General features: G+C 42.0%; 1 protein-coding gene across 1 annotated transcript in view; it reads left to right on the forward strand.

Moving 5' to 3' along the window:
• The window catches only part of LOC134801432 (calsyntenin-1), a 344,316-nt gene extending 329,683 nt beyond the window's left edge, over positions 1 to 14,633 (forward strand). The window contains exons 13-20 of the mRNA XM_063773987.1: positions 5,123 to 5,316; positions 5,836 to 6,017; positions 8,958 to 9,074; positions 9,903 to 10,004; positions 10,903 to 11,023; positions 11,736 to 11,905; positions 12,505 to 12,616; positions 13,243 to 14,633. Of these exons, the coding sequence (XP_063630057.1) occupies positions 5,123 to 5,316; positions 5,836 to 6,017; positions 8,958 to 9,074; positions 9,903 to 10,004; positions 10,903 to 11,023; positions 11,736 to 11,905; positions 12,505 to 12,616; positions 13,243 to 13,310 (1,066 nt within the window). The 3' untranslated portion in view covers positions 13,311 to 14,633. The remainder of the gene's footprint in view (positions 1 to 5,122; positions 5,317 to 5,835; positions 6,018 to 8,957; positions 9,075 to 9,902; positions 10,005 to 10,902; positions 11,024 to 11,735; positions 11,906 to 12,504; positions 12,617 to 13,242) is intronic.
• Positions 14,634 to 21,572: the final 6,939 nt, after the last annotated feature.

Below are 21,572 nucleotides of genomic sequence, written 5' to 3' on the forward strand. Positions count from 1 at the left end.
TTTCCTACAACGTAACGCAACTTTAAACAACATTGCAGATATTTACCATGCCAAACATAATAAACTTAAGAGATAATCATAAAAATGACAATTATTTCCAAATTTAATGTACAAAGATCTAGAAAGAGATTAATTTGCAAAAATCAATAATGGATTATCTACAAAAACATGTTATAATATTAATCAATATTTTTAAAGGGGATTTCCCACTATGTATCAACAGTTTGGCTTATAATTAGTTACATATCATTAGTTTCATTATCGTTGCCGACTTCTGCATCTGAATCGGAAAAATCTGATGAATCATCAGTAGACATATCAGAATCGTCGCTCGATTCTGATAGCACTTGCTCTTGGTCCGTTGATGAGAACGAAGAAGTGGACGGTGAATCCCTTTCTGGTGGTTTATTCATTAAGCGCCAATTGTGCGATATTAATGTTATTTTACCCGCCCTCTCTGTCGTCAATTTGTTGCGTTTTTTTGTGTGAATATTTGCAAATGTAGAAAAAGACCTTTCTACTGCAGCAGAAGTAGCAGGAACTGTCAAAATTTTCTGAGCAATTTTCCCGAGCTTGGTCTGAGCATAAAAACTGTTCCACCAGGATATCGGAGACATTTTATCCGCCACGTTTATAGTGAATTGGCGACTCCATAAGCCTTCCTCGTTTTTGTATTGTGAAAGTTCACTGAACATTTCAGTTACAGGGCTTCCATCATTGAGTTCAAATATTTTCATGATGACTTCACAGCCATCCATGTGTTCAGAGCTCGTTAAATCACGACCCTTATTAGTAGGGTCTAAAATACACGCTGCAAAATGGACTGGTTTAAGAGCGGTTTCTTTCCTTTGTTCAAACTTCGTTTTAATCAATCAATCAATCAATCAATCATTTATTTCAGGCATAAAAGCCCATATAATTTGTTAGTAATACAATATAAATTAATCTTAATATGCTAATGTTAGTAAGTACAAAATTAAAATAGAAATAATTATACTAAAATATCTTATTTAATAAATCAAAGACTGCCACATTCCAATTCCAAACCACTTCCAAACACTACCGCTGTACGTGCATCAGCATCCAGTGGTGTTGGAACGGGCAGTCTAGCCTCTCGGCCAGCACACGTAACAAGCTGTTGGAGCTACCGCGCAACCGCCCCATCAGTGAGGCAGTACGCTTCCGCATTATGGCGTGAAAGCCATCGGTTCGAGCCTCCGCGAACATACCAGATGCACTGCAGAAGCGCGGCAGACCCAACAGTATCCGGAAAGCATTATTATACTGTACTCTCAAGGTATTGAGAGTACTCTGCGTGTATCTTACCCACAGGCTGCACGTGTAGAAGCTCTGGCAGTAAGCCTTAAACAATGTTATTTTGACTTCTTTTGTACACCGTGCAAACCTGCGGGCAAGCATATTACAACGCACAGCCATGGAGCGTCTCTCCCTTTCCATGTCCATGCCATCTGAGAGGTCCGCAGTCACCCAGTGGCCCAAGTATTTGAACTCTGACACGTGTTTGAGTTCACTTCCGTACAAGTAGACGGGCGGTACTGTCCCGACAGAACCCCCACGCGGCTTAAAAACAAGGAGCTCACTCTTGTTTATGTTGTACTTGAGGCCATGTGCAACTGCATACCTCTCACATATCCCAAGCAGCTTTCTAAGTGCACTAATCGATGGACTCAGCAACACCATGTCATCAGCATAACTGATGTTATTGACGCTTACGCCGTCGATTGAACATCCGACCTTGGCATTGCTGAGTTCACCGATCAATCCGTTTACATATAGGTTGAATAGCTTTGGCGACGTTAACCCCCCCTGTCGAACACCGCAATTCAACCTATATGCGTCAGATAACTTGCCTGCCCACCTAACATAGTTTGTTTGGTTGGCATACCAATACTTAAAAAGATGTATTATTTTTAAGAGTTTCCAGGGAATTGTTGTTCAGGATTTCCTGGACTAAATCACTTTGCAGATTTGCACTGATTTCTAAGAAACATTGATGTATCTTGTGAACAGAATAGTAATTTCCTTCGAGTGTTATTATCCATTTGGTAATAGGTTCAAAGAAATCTCGTATCTGTTTGGTTTCTAGCCAGAAAGCCTCGTCGAGTATCAGTTGTCTGTAATTTTGCGTGAATAATACATTGACTTCGCTTCCATTGACGACCATGTTTTGCAGGACAACTTTGGACGTGATGAAATTGTCCAAACAATGACTGTAGCTTGCCCATCTGGTCTTCACAGGCAGTTGAAGACTGACATTCAAATTTTTCTCTTTTGATATTTCATGGAAGCTGGCGGTCAGAAGATGTGACTTTTTGAAGGTTTTAATTATCCTTTTTATTTTTGACAGAAATTTTGCAATACTTTTGATTTTCAAAATGTCTGACACAAGCAAGTGCAACGTGTGGGCTAAACATCCATTCCACAATACATTTGGATACTTTTCTTCAAGTAGCAAGCCACATCTCTTCATATTTGCCGCATTATCGGTGACAATGGCTGTAAATTTCGCAGGTCCCAAATCTTCAATAACTGTCGTTAATACAGACATTAAATAGTCGCCTGTTTGACGATTGGCTTTCGTTTCTACAAAAGAATGGAAGTACGGCTTTGGGGTGAAAATAATAATATTCAGAATACCTTCATTTCTGACGTTTGACCAGCCATCTACAGCCAAATGAAGAACCTCTGAATTATTTATTGTGGTTTCTATATGATCCTTTGTCACGTTGTACTCAGAGTCAAGAAGAACTGTTGAAAGACGTTTTCGGCCAGGCGGCGTGTATTCCCGATTGAGTTTATTCAATGCTATTACCCAAAGAGGATGTTCGAGCATTGAGAGCGGCGAACCAAATACATATATCGCACGTGCAATAGCAGTGTCTATTTCTTCTTTTTCTGCGTGTTTTTTTTCAATATGTAAGGCCACTGACTCAGGCTCTGTTTCAATTCGGTTTGCTGCTTTAAACAATGCTTTTACGTTGTCTGGGGCTTTTTTGCATGTTAATACAGTGGAACCTGGATAATTGCAATCTCAAGGGACCGGCCATTTTTTGTCAATTAACCAGGTTTTTCATTTAAGCAGGTCGTGTCAATTAACGAGGTTCAAAAAATAGTTGTGTCAATTATAGAGGTTTTCATTAATAGAGGTTTCGTTCTGACAAATTTCTTTTATGGAGGTGCAAATAACCATTAAAAGTAGATTTACACGCTTACGTTCTGGGTTTCTTGTCTAAATATTGCTTCTGTCTATACTTGCACTTTTACACTACATTAATTAATAATTACTACTTTATTTTCTTATCATTTGGGTTTAAAAAAATTCCCTTGAAGAAAGAAGAAAGTTTTATTAGAATGTAAAAAGCATACTTTGTTTTTGATTCAATCAAAACTATTTCACCTACTACAGGCTGTGATAGATACCCAATAAATAAATTGAATTCTGGGTGCAGATATAAATAAAATGATCATTGCTATTAAAATGTTGTTTCTGCTGTCTACAACTACATTATTTCAATTACAGAGGTAATAAGTAAGACTCGTTTCAATAATAGAGGTAAAAAGAAGAGCAAAAATAACGGATTTTTTTACCACAGTGTCAATTATAGAGGTCTTAGTTGCGATGTGGTCAATTACAGAGGCAAAATTACGAAAAGCACTAAAATCTAAATTGCAATTATAGAGGTTCCAAAATTTCAATTATAGAGGCCTTTTGGTCTCAAGGGACCGGGACCGGACCTTTGGTTGCAATTATTGAGGTTTTCCATTTATCCAGGTGCCAATTAACCAGGTTTCACTGTATGTGATTTTTCATCCTTGTAGCATTCACTGCACGGTATTTTAAGTCACAAAATTTGCACTCGTGGACATCTTTTCCTAGTTCTTCTTTTTTTCGGAAATATTGATGAATAACTGACTTTGGTTTCATGGTGAACCATTCGGTTACAAACTGACTCAAATCACAATATCGCGATTACAAATTTACTATTTGCTAAGATGTTTTTGCCACGGTAGTTAAAACAGAACTGAAGTAACATTAAGTTTAACCCTTTTGTTTTATCCTTATCTATCCCTAGCGTGGGATTTTTGACTAGGTACCTGCGCGTACCTGACGCCCGAGCGCTTGACCCGTGCCGTGCATGACTCAAAATATTTAGGTACATATACTATTATTACTTTTATGAAACTAGACTAGACCAAACACTTTTTTAATTCTCTTACAAATCTATATGTAGTAAATACCCAGTTTTATTTTAATTTGCATGGTGAATTGGTCAGTAATTTACGAGAATTTATGGTAATTTATTCGGAATCTATTATTTAGTTCAGTAATTATATTTTCATGTTGTGTTATAACTTTAGAAGTCATTTGTATAATAAAATGTACTTTGACCATCAAAAAACATAAATTTCCATATCTTTCCCATCACGAGAATATTACGGAAATATTCTCGGTAAATTACGTTACCGAAAGTTTCCCATAACGGAAACTTTCCGGTCGCCCATCACTACTTACTATCACTACTAGATAGATAATACAGGATGGCTAAAAAATAACTGCATTCCCGTTGCCAAAATATTTAGCTGTTTCATACATTTTGACTGGTCCATTTTCTATGGGAGGGCAATTTTTTTTTCGCGATTTCGGGGTTGGTCCCATAGTAAAAGTTGCTCAGTATAATCCCAAAACCATACCGGGTATACAATATTTTTTTAGCCAACGTGTATATATTGTTTATTTGGCGTAAAACATTATACTGAAAAACAAGAAACATCAAAATAACTAATTACAGATACACCAAATAGGATGCCGCACAGCATAAGTCGTGTCATCTTGCAAACTAAATTTGACTCATTTTGACTGAGCTGGAATTTCACATACCTATGTTAGTTGGTTGATAATGCAATATTATGGTACCATCGAGCTGATTTGATGATGGAAACCGGAGGTGGCCATAAGAACTCTGTGATAAAACAACTTAAATTCATTGTGTTTGAATATGTTAGAATTATTTCTATGAGTATTAGTCGACTGTTGAAAGAAAAGTTCAGTCAGCGGCAAAAGCTTGTGTCAAAAATGAAATTTCTGGCTTTTTTTCTGCAGATGCGACAACGGTCGTATAATCAAAGCGAAGCCCGCCGAGTCCTACATCATGGTGCTGCAGCCCCAAACCCCCAGCATCCTCATCAACGGAACTGATGACGCTGCGAGGGACTACGCCCATTTCCGTCAGGGTCTGAGGGTGTTCCCTGAATTAAGTGTCAGGGTTTTAGCTGCGCAACGTGGAGCCTTGAGAGGTGAGATAATAATATTATACCATATTAACTACATCATGGTGCAGCCAACATCAAGCATCCTTATCAACAAAACTAATGATGATGACTTTTTCGGATCTCCATGCCAAAATATCATCTAAATCTAACCGATTAGAAGCGGCCTAAGCGTGAAGAGATAACAGACAGACAGCAGTTATAAAATTAGAATAGAATAGAAAAACATTTATTTATGACAAACATACACAGATGACAAACATGTTGACAAATATACAATGATAAATATAACATTTAAATTAGTAGGGACAGGCGTGGCTCACTCCGCGATTTCGTCGCGTCGCTTCAAGTACATGCGGCCCCCACCAATATTGGTGTCTAGCAGTAGTAGTTACCGCGCCCCGCTACTGAACGGACGCCTGCTCGTTCTTGCGCCACCTAGCGGTCATATCTGTCGTAATAGACGCATTTTGTTAGTGAACCTTCTGTACCGAGTACTATTATTTATTCTGTGGTAGGGATGACTAATATTTTAACTTTTCCCAGATGCAGAGACACAGAAACTGGACTCGTGCGTGGTGTCGGTGTACCCGGCGCTGAACCCGGACCACGAGGCGCTGTCGCTGCGCTCCGCCTCGGAGCTGCCGCTGCGCTACGACATCCGCGCCGCCGTCACGCGCGACGGCGTCATCCTCACCGGCTCCGACTCTGTGCACAACTACCAGCAGGTAACTAGTAGTAACAGATGCAGAGAGCCAGAAGCTGGACTCGTGCGTGGTGTCGGTGTACCCGGCGCTGAACCCGGACCACGAGGCGCTGTCGCTGCGCTCCGCCTCGGAGCTGCCGCTGCGCTACGACATCCGCGCCGCCGTCACGCGCGACGGCGTCATCCTCACCGGCTCCGACTCTGTGCACAACTACCAGCAGGTAACTAGTAGTAACAGATGCAGAGAGCCAGAAGCTGGACTCGTGCGTGGTGTCGGTGTACCCGGCGCTGAACCCGGACCACGAGGCGCTGTCGCTGCGCTCCGCCTCGGAGCTGCCGCTGCGCTACGACATCCGCGCCGCCGTCACGCGCGACGGCGTCATCCTCACCGGCTCCGACTCTGTGCACAACTACCAGCAGGTAACTAGTAGTAACAGATGCAGAGAGCCAGAAGCTGGACTCGTGCGTGGTGTCGGTGTACCCGGCGCTGAACCCGGACCACGAGGCGCTGTCGCTGCGCTCCGCCTCGGAGCTGCCGCTGCGCTACGACATCCGCGCCGCCGTCACGCGCGACGGCGTCATCCTCACCGGCTCCGACTCTGTGCACAACTACCAGCAGGTAACTAGTAGTAACAGATGCAGAGAGCCAGAAGCTGGACTCGTGCGTGGTGTCGGTGTACCCGGCGCTGAACCCGGACCACGAGGCGCTGTCGCTGCGCTCCGCCTCGGAGCTGCCGCTGCGCTACGACATCCGCGCCGCCGTCACGCGCGACGGCGTCATCCTCACCGGCTCCGACTCTGTGCACAACTACCAGCAGGTAACTAGTAGTAACAGATGCAGAGAGCCAGAAGCTGGACTCGTGCGTGGTGTCGGTGTACCCGGCGCTGAACCCGGACCACGAGGCGCTGTCGCTGCGCTCCGCCTCGGAGCTGCCGCTGCGCTACGACATCCGCGCCGCCGTCACGCGCGACGGCGTCATCCTCACCGGCTCCGACTCTGTGCACAACTACCAGCAGGTAACTAGTAGTAACAGATGCAGAGAGCCAGAAGCTGGACTCGTGCGTGGTGTCGGTGTACCCGGCGCTGAACCCGGACCACGAGGCGCTGTCGCTGCGCTCCGCCTCGGAGCTGCCGCTGCGCTACGACATCCGCGCCGCCGTCACGCGCGACGGCGTCATCCTCACCGGCTCCGACTCTGTGCACAACTACCAGCAGGTAACTAGTAGTAACAGATGCAGAGAGCCAGAAGCTGGACTCGTGCGTGGTGTCGGTGTACCCGGCGCTGAACCCGGACCACGAGGCGCTGTCGCTGCGCTCCGCCTCGGAGCTGCCGCTGCGCTACGACATCCGCGCCGCCGTCACGCGCGACGGCGTCATCCTCACCGGCTCCGACTCTGTGCACAACTACCAGCAGGTAACTAGTAGTAACAGATGCAGAGAGCCAGAAGCTGGACTCGTGCGTGGTGTCGGTGTACCCGGCGCTGAACCCGGACCACGAGGCGCTGTCGCTGCGCTCCGCCTCGGAGCTGCCGCTGCGCTACGACATCCGCGCCGCCGTCACGCGCGACGGCGTCATCCTCACCGGCTCCGACTCTGTGTACAACTACCAGCAGGTAACTAGTAGTAACAGATGCAGAGAGCCAGAAGCTGGACTCGTGCGTGGTGTCGGTGTACCCGGCGCTGAACCCGGACCACGAGGCGCTGTCGCTGCGCTCCGCCTCGGAGCTGCCGCTGCGCTACGACATCCGCGCCGCCGTCACGCGCGACGGCGTCATCCTCACCGGCTCCGACTCTGTGCACAACTACCAGCAGGTAACTAGTAGTAACAGATGCAGAGAGCCAGAAGCTGGACTCGTGCGTGGTGTCGGTGTACCCGGCGCTGAACCCGGACCACGAGGCGCTGTCGCTGCGCTCCGCCTCGGAGCTGCCGCTGCGCTACGACATCCGCGCCGCCGTCACGCGCGACGGCGTCATCCTCACCGGCTCCGACTCTGTGCACAACTACCAGCAGGTAAGATTAGCATCAGGTGTTTCACATGGTACTATGAAGTATTTGGACAAATTAAATTATATTTCAGAAAAATATTTTAATTTGTTTTTATCAAGTAGAAACACTACTATATAAATTATAAACTGAAATAAATGTCATATACTAAGAAAAAGTGACCAAGACCCCCAGTGCCTCAACTCATGAGGCCCTGGTACTTGCTCCGCGCTAAATTTAATATTTAAACAGTTTTTTTTTTTTCGATTTTAGCCACCGTAGCCTATGGAGACTAACAAATAACGCTAAGCGGTTTCGTAGTCTATGGATGTTCCTATATTAAGGGCGTCACATGCGCGTTTCTGACTATATGCTTATTCCCATATATCTGCAATTGTTCCTACAATACAACCTAAAATAAAGAATTAATTTGAGCTATGGTTTTGTTTCGTCCTGTTGACCGCGGCGAGCTGTGATTGGTCAATTTCATTATAGTTGACTAAACTGTATCGAAATGAATATTATAGTTGAGTTGGGAGTCCATGCAAATGCAGTTTGATATACGAAATCTTAATTCAAGAATTACAGTCGACGAGTAGAAAAAATAATTATAATAATATGTATTTAATAATAATATTTCGTCTTTGTAATAACCCAGTCTCATAGTCCACCCAAACTTCAATCCATAGACCGGTATACTGTTCTCTTTTTCTACAATAGTCCCAATGCCTGCTGAGACCGGTTCATGGGTGTCTATTGTAGCACCTGTGAACGGGTTCCAGCAGGCGTTCTACATGACATAAAAGCTCTCCAAGGGGCCTCTACGTGTTGGATCTGTGTCCCCACGCAAGCCTATCAAAAAACCGGGATTATAGGCCCGTGATATCCAAGGAGATACAAATAATATGTATTATATGTTAACTTTTTATTTGATACCAACTGAACTATTTCTATTTCTAAATTATGTTTCTCCGCAGGTCCTCCGTGAGATCGAATACAGCAATAAGAAGCCCGCGTACTACTTGAACCGTGTCTTCAAGCTCACGTGCTCTGAGCTGGACGGCCGGTTCACCAGCAACGAATATGTTCAAACGGTTAGTAAATAAAAAATATTTTCACCTCAGCAGCTCGAACAAGGGTACTTTGCTTCTTAAAAACAGTGAGCAAAATGCGATTTTGCTCACTGAGTCATTTTGTCTCACTCAGTGAGCAAAATCGCATTTTGCTCACTGATTGTGTCTCACTCAGTGAGCAAAATGCGATTTTGCTCACTGAGTGAGACAAAATGACATTCAAGTGACCTTTATAGTCATTTCAACATGCGGGGTCTAATACAAGTTCGATATACTTGGGTTCTATTATCTCTGTCCCTCTAGGTATGTTCTCACTGCTTAGGGTGAAAAATTTTGTGTACTACACGAGATCAAAGTTATTTACATCTCGTGCGCTTTTGAATCCCTTACTACGCTCAAGATTCTAAATTAGATTCACTCGCTACGCTCGTGAATCTATTATAGAATCTTTCGCTTGCACGGGACTCAAAATAAGCACTCGAAGAAATATCAAACTTTGATCTCTTGTTGTACAAATAACTATTGCCAACTTTTTAAGGTAGTTCAGTTGCTACTGCCCAATTCACGGAGTGTGGCCAAGAATTCAAAAATGTATTTTTCACATCACCTATTCGAAAAAGGGCTTTTTCTTCCCCGCTAGGAGGGATCAAAGTGGCACTTTTCTTCCCTGCTAGGAGGGATCAAAGATGTACTTTTCTGTTCTAGGACACGATTTTTTCTTTCTTGCATACTATTTTTTGTTTAGTCAAATAATACATATTTTGGAACATATCATCCCTTGTAACACAAACTACTATTTCTTTCTTCTTCTTCCCTTAACTTGCAAAAATCAATTGTTTTCTATTTCAGCTGACTGTGGTGCATCCTCACATGAGCGGCGACGGGCTTGCACGTGAACTGCACCCCAGCGGCGTGGCCGACAAAATGGATGCCGTGGCCAGAGATAAACAGGTACGGATGGTACAATCAACCCTATGACGATGATGACGACAAAGCGTCTTAGGGCCACTTACACCATGCCACTAAACCGGGGTTAAACCTGAAGTTACTATGATTACCAGTACAATTTGACACTGCGTTAACAGTTTAACCGGTTAACCCCGGGTTAGTGGGATGGTGCAACTGGCGCTTAAAGTCTTACTGGATTAGTTCATAGTAAAAAAAAACCGGACAAGTGCGAGTCGGACTCGCGTTCCAAGGGTTCCGTACATTAAGTCCGACTCATGCTTGACAGCACATTTCTAATAGGTTTTTCTGACATTTATAGGTAAAGAACTATTTTGTGTATTTTTTTCAAAATTTTTGACCCAGTAGTTTCGGAGATAAAGGGGGGGAATGGTCATTTTTAAACTATTTTCTTAAATAACTTCTTACCTATTTATTATAAAATTATAAAAAAAATATATAAATAAACAGATTATCTATCTTATCTATCTATATACGAAATTCTCAAAATGAGCTCTTTCATTTGACATATAATAACACGATATAGTTTGGAAAATTGTTTTTTTTAATTTTCCCATTTACCCCACAAAAGTGGCCCCATATTTAAAATTCATTTATTTACGAGTACGTTACATGTCCGTCTTTGGTACAACTTAATTGGTCTAGTAGTTTCCGAGAAAATAGGCTGTGACAGACGGACAGACAGAAGAACGAGTGATCCTATAAGGGTTCCGTTTTTTCCTTTTGAGGTACGGAACCCTAAAAATGTTTGAAGTTACTTCTCTGTCCCTAGTTACCCACTAGACGGTTTATACATGCATGTATCCTTATTGATAGTGTAATAATAATTTTAAAATAAACTTCATGTGTATAAGATTGTTTTCAATATGTGTATTGTTCGTAGCCTATGCACTTGCACGGGCACTCGCTGCAGCCGCGCGTGTACGCGGCGCACGCGCAGCGCGACGCGCACGTGGCCGAGCTGCCGGCCGCGAGGCTGCTCGACACGCCCACCAGCGCTACCAGTAAGTAACCGTCCAATCACTTGAAATTCCGATAGTCATTTAAGAAGTGTAACACTCTTACGGTAGATGTCGCTAGGGGGTGTCCCTAAAAGGCCATGGTGGAAATGTTTGCCGTCCATGGATGAAGTCTTGGTACCTCATATGGCAGAACACTGGGCTAGTGAATATCTCAGATGGCAGAACACTGGGCTAGTGATCCAGTGATGTGAGTTCGTCTCACCCAAGACAGTAAATTTGTCAACTTAAAATTTATTCTAAGCTTAATGTCATAGTTCATAGCAAACGTTTCTGCTTGTTACAAAATTAATCCAATATCTTAATAATAGAGACGTATCTGTGTATAGTCTCCACGCTTAATACATTATTATTAGTTAGTTCGTTCGGTTTTATTTGATCCCATGTATTCGACATTGATCTAAAGTCGCAGGTAGACATTCGGAATAAAGTGTGCGAAAGCAGATTGCGATGGTTCGGACATGTCCAACGCCGTAGCGACGACCATATTGCAAAGAGTGTAACCACCGAAAGTGCTGAGGTCTCAATGGGAGGGGGCCGACCGCTGACAAATTGGGCTTTGACCATCAAAAAAGACCTACTGACGCACGGCTTGACGCCGGATTTGACAAAAGACCGCCAAAAATGGCGCCAGAGTGTTAGATGTGCCGACCCCAATGGGATAAGGCAAGGATAATGATGATGTATTAATTCGCAGACCACGTGGCCCTGCTGATCGGCGTGATCGCGTGCGGCGTGCTGGTGCTGGCGGGCGGTGTCGGGCTCGCGCGCGCGCGCGCGCCGCGCTCGCCTCGCCCGCGCGCGCCGCGCGACGAGATGGCCTGGGACGACTCCGCGCTCACCATCACGCTCAACCCCATGGATGAGGTGAGTCAGTAGACTCCGTCCATGAAGTCTGCAGCGGATTTGATAGCCCACGCGGTGCACGTGTTTTTTTAAACGTCAAACTTCTATGAAATTATGACGTATAAATGACACTTGCACTGCGTGGGCTATCAAATCCGCTGCAGACTTTTCTTGATCCGACTCTAGTCTAAACGTATCTGTCGTTGTGCCTAGCTGTCATTTTGACATTTGTGTTTGTTAGAACGAGATATAAGTTTTTGGCAAAAATTCCATTTTTAGTACAATCTTTTATCGCTGACTGTACTTTTCTTTCCACAGACAACTAATACTCATCGAGACCATTCTAAAATCCCCAAACACAATTAGGTTGCATTGTTTTATCATCAGATTAGCTCGATGGTACCGTAATATTGCATTGTTACTCGACTTACATATGTATGCAAACTTTCAGCTTCATTCGAAGTCGGAAAATGGGTCAAATTTAACTTGCAACATTTGACCCGTACAAATATAGTTCCATAACTACATATTTACATAGATACATTGCAAGTTAAATAAAAGCTTGTAATAATTAGACAGAATAAGGGGGTTAAAATATAAAGATTTTATTTTCATCTCAGCAGGCCGCAGCGGAGATGGGCACGGCCGGCGCGGCCGAGCTGAGCTCGGACGGGGAGTCGTGCGACGACTCCGACTCGGACCGACACGACTCGTCGGACGAAGACGAGGAGGGTACGTGTTCATTTCTAGTTTGTATTTAGGGTCGGCAACATGCATGTTAGACCCCTGGAGTTGCAACCGCCTATAGGCTACGGTGACCCCTTACCGTCAGGCGCAAACGCTTGCCAAAAAGGCAGGCTTTCGCTTACCGGCTTATACAGTCCGACAAGCCTTCATTGTTAGTAGAATAACGAGTGAAATTCTAAATTTGAGTGATCGATCCTTTGCACCTACATTTTTCCAATTTGCTGCCTTTTATACTGACAAAACTGGCTTGTCAGAGTATAACATATACGGAAACTAGAAGGGTATATAGAAGAACACGCTTTAATGAAATCGCCTATCCACTAAAAAACTACTCTGTGACTTGCCAAAAGCTTTCGAGTCAGTGAATCATCTGTTTAGTTTCTCAACAATGAAACTTAACAGAATAAGTATAAAATGCGGAGCACTAGCTCTGGTGTAACTATTCATGGAATGAAATCGCAGGATGTACACTGTACAGGTATTAAAAAATCATACCACGGCCGTCCGAGTACCCCAGGGTTCTGTATTGGGGCCTGCAATCTTCTTCTTAATATTTATGGATTGTAGAAGATTTGTGAACATAGATAAAACAAAATGTCTCCTTTTTACAGTGATGTCCGGCAAACAGCACAAATACAGAAACATCAGCCAGCTGGAGTGGGACAACAGCACCATGTAATGCGCCCGCGCATCTTGCATCTCTTTCGCACGCGAGCCACGCCTCTATCGCTATCTCGCTCCGCAAACTGTCCGCATTAGTTTTTACGTGTAACGGAATGTGTTGTGTGAAGGTCGTTAAATGGTTTTGTGATAATCGATACACTAGCATGTGGATCTTTTATTTTTATTTTTGAAGTTTAGAAATAATTATTTTGACTAGTTTTCGGGATACTAGAATATCAAATATGACGATCAAATTAATTTACACAAACGAGTAGAAAATGTTGTAATAAGAGCAGTAAATATCAACTGTATTAGAAAATATATGAAACTTGATGATTTAAATTGTAATTGTAAAGAAAGTAGAAAGTTTTCTTTTGTCTTACTGGCTTTGCAACAGAAGATTTAAATCGACTGATTGGGCAAAAATAGAATAATTGACTAAGACTAGTTAAATTTGACGTCCCAATCGGTATACGAGTCATTTAACTTAGGAATGATAAAACTAATAAGTCGGAAACTAAAAATAATGCGATTAAACTAATGCATGCTGTTTGCGAACCGTTTATCTCTGTCCCACACTAGGACCGATCCTAATGTGCGACAGAGACGACACAGCGACCCGCAGTACAGAACGGAATTGATTTCTCGAGGTGTAGAAGCTTGGCACAAACCACGGCACAATTTGTCATTTATATTTTTAATTTGTAGTTTATTGTAAGTCTAAAATTGATCATATCAAGTTTATACGTAATGGGTTTCCGCAAACTATTGTTGCCAATAAGCGCGAGTGTACTTAACGTGTTTTGGAACGCGCCAGGCGGCCATTTTGTTCCCGTCTCGGCGGCCATTTTGTGTCCGCCACGTTGGCAGCGGCAGTTCGCTCCGCGCTTGCTTTGTAGAACAGAGTACTCTACTCTAGAACTCTTTTCTAATCTTTTTTTAAAAATAAGTGGAAACAACTGTATGTACTAAATAACAGTAGTCGTTGTAATTTCGTATGGAATCAGTATAGCTCGTAATATAGCTTGTAAGTGATCAAATACTATGTATATTGAATACTTAAGAGATATGTTGTATGCTTCACTTTACACTTCAAGTATATTTTGCTATGATTTTTTTTAGTTTAAGACTCCCGGTACGGCGTTGCCTGTTTGCGTTGAGTTATTTTTGGTTCAAAATGCATTTAACATTTTAATTTGAAGGTACAAAAGCTTCGTACAATTCGTAGTTAATGTCGTTCGACACAGAAATGTCCAAAAATACTTCTACCCTTTATGAGCTTCTCAAAGATCGGCTTAAATGTATATTAGGCACAGATATTTTGAAAAAAAAAAATAGATGTACGATATTATACAAGTTAATATACAAAATGGTATCGACAGCTACTATATAATTAATTATATATATATTTTGAATGCGTTAAGGGATTTTTACTAACAATTAGGTAGTAAGAGGCGGTTACGCCGCCGGTCTAACTGTAGGTAGGGTTTTATTTGGGTCTATCGGTAGTGCGTCTCGCTCGCACGCCAGCTGTGCCCACCCCCGTGACAGGGACAAAATATATCAAAGAGTAAATACACACAGAGGTGACATTATTTAAAGAGTCGAGTTTCAAGTCAAGGTCACGGGGTTGGTAGTAGTTTGACGTTAAGTGGTTGCATATCATGGAACGTTTGCCATATTAGTGTTATGTGTACGACTGTACGACCCCAAGCAATCGTTGACATAATCATTTTGTCTTTGTCACTAGTTAGCGTTGTTGTATGTTGCCGTTTCTCTCGCACATGTGGCGGTTACGGGCGGGTTGCGTTTGGCATTGTTATTAATAAGTTTGGTTTAATCTCATAGCATTTTATAAAAAAACTTATGGGCCTTTGCGCATAAAATCTAAAGTCCACTGTTTGAATAACTATCCGCACTAATTCTTATTATCTGTCAATTCACTCACAAATGTCAGTAAACATTAAATGCGGTTAACTGATCGAACAACGTTTAAAAAAAGCTTTATCGCAAGCAGCTCTGAATTTTATGATACTTTCTTACCCAGGCAGCTTACCCTTAAATTACTTAAAGTGTCTGACATCTGTCATGTCAACTGTCATGTCAACTGTCATGTTAGATGGTCTTTGTATTAGTACTATGACATCTGTCAAAATTTTACACAATATCATACTATCAATACATATCGTTGACGATTTAGCATGTCGAATGCGGGTCTGTGTTCCGCTATGAGACTAACCTAAACCCTCAAGGCAAGATTTTGTCGTTTGGTTAGTGAAATTGTGCCATCATAAACAACGAAACTGTCACCTGTCATTCTGTCATCGCAGCCCGCCGTATTAAGTTTCAGCTTCGTTTCCCGTTGTGTTTGTTAGTTTGTTCTTGACTACCGTCCAAACTTCGCTATTTTAATGTTTGAGCCACCCCCTAGCGTCTCCCGAGCGTAGCGTCTAGTCTACTCTATGGCTGCTGCTCGACGCAACGTTGGCGCTACTGCGCAGCGACGCCATTTTCTATAGCGCTGACTAGACGCCGACATTCAAAAGACGCTATCGTGGGGCCCTAATCTAGTTTAAGATCTGAAATGTTTTATTCTTTGACAGCGTTCGCACAGCCAGTTTTTAACAAGTATTATGTGAGGTAGCTACTTTCTTTTTGTATTTTGCGGTATTATTACAGTATACTTAGGAATCCTCTTTGATGTATGAATTATTATATTTTAGCTAAAAATAAAGTTGGTTTAAAATAATTTCTGCTGTTTCATTTTGAAATCCATAGGGGCTCCCCCGCCAATGAACTTCGATCCGAATCCCTTAGTTTTCTAATGTTTTTTGTAGCTTATCATATTAACAGCAACGGGTTTAAGCAATATAGTATCCCATATTTACTTGAAAATTCATTGTCTTCGAGATATTGTTGGCCAAAAATACTGATATTCTGGCCATAACATTTGTATTAAAACTAGTTTAAAATTAAAATCACTAGACCCGTTTTTCGAGACGTCGAAGACGAACCCAAATATGTAGATTTCGTATATGTAAGATCCTTCACAGCAATCTAGTTACGAAAAAAGTGTGACATATAGCTGGTCAAGCAAATGTTGTCAGTAAAAAAAGGCGCGAAATTCAAATTTTCTATGGGACGTTATTATCCCTTCGCGCCTACATTTTTCAAATTTGCCGCCTTTTTCTACTGACAAGATCTGCTTGACCAAGTATAGTTTCATAAAATCATAAATAAAAAGTATTAATTTCTTTCAAAATCTCGTAGACAAAAATGGAGATAATAGATTGAAGAACCGATAGCCGTTCGTCCTATAAATCTATCTGTACTGCAAATGTAGGAGATAGGGTAATTAGCCAGTAACTGGCCCCTGTTAGTAACTGGCCAGCCCAAATTAAAAATGAATTCTATTCACCTATAAACAGAATTCATTTTAGTATAAGGTTTCAATAACTGGCCAGCCTTCAATAACTAGCCGCCTTATACTAAAATTAATTCTTACGATTCATAACTTGTCAAAAATCGGTGAAAACCGCAGGTAGCCACTTAATTATATTGTTATTAAAAAAATCCCACAAACATCTTCCAACTGCATCTGCATCTCCTATATTAAATGTAGGATTATATTCTTTACAAAATTAACCCCAAGCATTTGACCAAATCAAATCTGTCATCTTCACTTATGTATTTGTAAGAAAGGGATAAAACGTTTTATGAAATAGGGGGTGTACATCTACATTCACACAACACAGCTTCAAAGGGACGTGTCGACGTCGCCTATCTGTATATAATTTGTGGCGACACTTGACCCATCTTTGTGCCGAGACCGACATGTCAGAGGGTTTTGTGATGTTCAAAATAAGTTTCTTTTCACGTCAAATAATTCATATCTGAACTTATACATTTTTTGGGGTTAACACAAGCAAAGGAAATAGGATAGTAATGGACCTCTCTGTTTACAAGCGATACGTGTAGTGTAAGTATGCATTAACTTAACCCCCTAATTCATAAGACTTTACGGGCCTGATTTAGTTAAATTATGTTTTATCCCTTTCTTACAAATACGTACCTACCTAAGTCAAAATGACGGATAAAGACAAACGATTACTAGATAATTTATGAATAAGGGGGTTAGATTATATTTGTGTGAAAAGGTAAAACAATTGTATATTCATTCCTCCTAATTTATACAAAAATGATAAAAAATCTGATCTGATAGCTGCAGGTAGGTAGAAATACAATGAGAACTGGACCGCCGGAGCAGTGTTTTCGCCCTATCTTTTAGGGGGGATAGCCAGGAGTTAATTTCGCGATTGGGTATTTCAGCTCTCCATGGTCCAAGGAAGAATTGTGTCGAACGGCGAAGTATCGTATGAAACAAAAGTGGTACTTATTACCTTCAATACGGGTACCATTTAGGTTTAACAGTGTGCCAAAACACAAACATTTTTACATACATGAATGCACTCGATAAACATTAACTTATATAGTAATAACTTATTAAATTCAAAAAATTTAAAACCCCCTAAGCAAGAAAGCTGATACTCTTCAAACTGCAGGATCGATTTTTATCACTATTTTTATCAAACAGCTAAGAATTATCGCAAGGAAACTCGCTTTCACGTATAAAATCGCATTGAAATCGATCCATCCGCTTAAGAGCTACAAATGCTACAATGCCACAGACAGCCACACAGACAGACATTGGTGTCAAACGTAACACCCGTATTATTGCGTCGGGGGTTAAAAAGTGACATATCAATGTCATTTACTTAATATTATACCATTAAACCAATGCAAATCCCACACATTTGCAATAACGATGCATTACACATAGCTCTATATTGCCGCCCTCTGTTGACTCAGGTGTGACGTACGTATATCAATACAATTATAATGGGGTTCGATCTGGGTACGTTAATGATGTGTATTTGAAATGGCTTGCACGCCAATTACGTCTGCTTTATTTTAAATAGACGCAATCTTATCGGGCAGTCAAGTTTATTGTTTAACGCATTTCTGCCAACGTTTTCGTAGCGCTACGCTCGTAACTGATCCCAGCGTTTTCCCGCTTTGCAGAGGAAAGCGACTACGAACAGAGAACTCGCCGAGCTGGTCTCGGCACTCAATGTGTTAATTTTAACTAAATTTAGTTTAGGAGCTACGCAGAGAACGAACACAGAAACACACACACATAGGTAGATACCTATATGTTCAACTTATATACTTATTTAATACCACTCCTTTTACGGAGGCAAACGAGCAGACGAATCGTCTAATGGTAAGCGATTACCTACCGCAACACCAGAGAGGTTGTAAGTGCATTGCCGGTATTTCAGGGAGTTTCTCTTTTCTTGAAAGTTAATTATAGGTAAGTAATTGAAATGATGTATATGTTGTCGAAATTCGTATCAATACAGACTGTTCCATTTATTCCCTAATCTAAAGACGGCGTATAAAGTTTGTTCGATAGAAATTCGGATCGAAAATACCTCGCCTTAAAAGGGTACTCTACACGAGGTCACTTTCTACGTAAGCGGCTTGCAAATATAGCGCTGCACGGGCCAGCCGGGACAGAGGCGGGCATTATTCGAATAAACTCATCAATGGATTATTCGTGAATAAATTATTCTTCTACATAAGATAAGAGCGTGCGACTTTCAATCCGGAGGTCGCGGGTTCAAACCCCGCCTCGTACCAGTTTTTCGGAACTTATGTACGAAACATCATTTGATTGCTTTTCGGTGAAGGAAAACATCGTGAGGAAACAGGACTAATCCCAATAAGGTCTAGTTTACCCTCAGGGTTGGAAGGTCAGATGGCAGTCGCTTTTGTAAAAACTAGTGCCCACGTCAATTCTTGGGATTAGTTGTCAAGCGGACCCCAGGCTCCCATGAGCCGTGGCAAAATGCTGGGACAACGCGAAGAAGATGATAGAATTATTCTTCTACATTACATTTAACCCTTTGAACGCACGCCTATCGTGTGTCGGTTGATATTGGGCTGTAGCCGCTCGCGTCAGTTGACGTCTTTTGTGGTCAAAAGGTTAAACTAAATAGTGGCTCTATAAGATATTAGATAGAAGTTGCGAGCCCCGCTATTTTGAAAAAAAAACCGGACAAGTGCAAGTCGGACTCGCCCACCAAGGGTTCCGTACTTTTTAGTACTTGTTGTTATAGCGGCAACAGAAATACATCATCTGTAAAAATTTCAACTGTCTAGTTATCACGGTTCATGAGATACAGCCTGGCCCCAATTTCACCACGGTGACAGGTGCGACAATTGTAAAATCACTGTTGCTGACGTCACAGGCATCCATGGGCTACGGTTACCACTTACCACCGGGCGGGCCGTATTCCTGTTTGCCACCATCATTGTATGACATCATTCATCATTGTTGTCAGAAAACTGCGTCACGAAAATGATTTTTTAGTATTTAAGTTTTTTATTATTGTATATATATGTTAGTTTGTAAGGTATGTATCTATGGGCCTTAGTAGCCTGAAAATAAATGCTTTGATTGATTGATTGATTATTTAAAAAAAACTTTATTATATCGGAAAAAAACAGATATTTCTTTTGTGAAGTTTCTGACAATTGTCAAGATTTAGAAGAATTGTAGGTAATTCTTGACAGGTAATGAGTTATATGTCGGAATTTCGTGACAATTGTAGTGTTTCTTGTGACAATTGTCATAAACTTAGCAAGAGAAATATCTGTTTTTTTCCGATATAATAAAGTTTTTTTTAAATAAAACAATGATGGTGGCAAACAGGAATACGGCCCGCCCGATGGTAAGCGGTAACCGTAGCCCATGGATGCCTCTGACGTCAGCAACAGTGATGTTTTACAATTGTCGCACCTGTCACCGTGGTGAAATTGGAGCCTGGTGACAGACGGACGGACGGACAGACGGACCGACGGAGAATCATACCATTCTAGTGTGTGTTCCTTAATTGCGCATTTTTTATATTTGTCATTCTTATTATTTTTATTCTTATTCTAAATACTCGTATTTTTCTCCCACCTCTGAGTCAGTAGGTCGCAGTCGAAATTCGAATCTCGCATCTATCTGCATTGCTGCAGATGTACTGAAAATGTAGATAAGACAGCGAAATTCCAATGTGGGGAAAGTTTATATTGGACAGAAATCAGAATGTACATAGTTATATCTAGCCTTTTGGTAAGAGAAGGAAGCAACAAGAGCGTATCTCTCTTCCACTACTCCGGCGTCTCCGGCTCCAGTCATTTAGAGGCAGTTTTTGCTATGCTGCGTCTAAATGCTGGAACAATTTGCCGATGCCCTCCTAAGCCAAATAGCGGTATCTAAAAACAAATGATGAGTTAACAGTTGTAGCTGCAGCTGTTCGTGCAGTTCGGACGTATCGTGCAGTTTTAATTGCATAGATGCAGTGATTTGAGCACACCCTGAGATCTCGTGCCTTCAACTTTATGAACTTTATCCATGCTATCCGGGGAGCGACGTGAGATGTGTCCGAAGTATATGTATAAGTATTTGGTGGTGGTATATATCGTTGACAACCGGCGTTTTAAGGATGACTGACGCTAGACCGGGCCGGAGCATCCGGCGCTTCGTTTTCTATGGAAAGCACCACGTGATCACCGATAGGCCGACTAGACATAGAAAGGCCCGATCTAGCGTGAGTCATCCTTTATACGTAGCTCTTTCAGTATACACTAATTAGACGCATTGCTGTCCAAGGTACACGCGTTGATATGCTTGGTGTGTGGCTTGGTCAAGTTTGCTCGGTAAGTTTTTCAGTTTTCTTATCTGTCCTTCTTACATCCATCCACACACACTTGGAAACTGTCGTTTAATCCGTATACTCCGTACAGCCGTCCCCGTTCACGCACACAACGACAGGTAATCGTTCACGTATACGGGATTACGCACACAAATGGCATTTCCCCGTTCATCTGGGGCGGATTCTAGGCCGGGTGGTGTTTTGTTAAACGAGGTTTAGGTGTTGACAGTTTTCTTTTGCGTCTCTCTTAACTTAATTTAATGTAAAACTCTTAACTGTCCAGCGGTAGACCTTATGCCTTTTGTAATAACGTCCACCGATGGACAATAACAGTATGGGCGATGGTACCACCAGCCCCACATATACGCACGCGCCAATCAGCAAGAGCGATAGAGAAAATAAAGCCTAGAATTGGGACTCATCCCGCCGTGCCCTACGGCCTGATTCTAACTTTAAGATACCTCAAAAATTTGCTCAAGATACGATATGGGTCGGATATGTCAGGGTTA

The sequence above is a fragment of the Cydia splendana genome, chromosome 22 (genome assembly GCF_910591565.1).
Source record: "Cydia splendana chromosome 22, ilCydSple1.2, whole genome shotgun sequence".
Classification (NCBI taxonomy): domain Eukaryota; kingdom Metazoa; phylum Arthropoda; class Insecta; order Lepidoptera; family Tortricidae; genus Cydia; species Cydia splendana.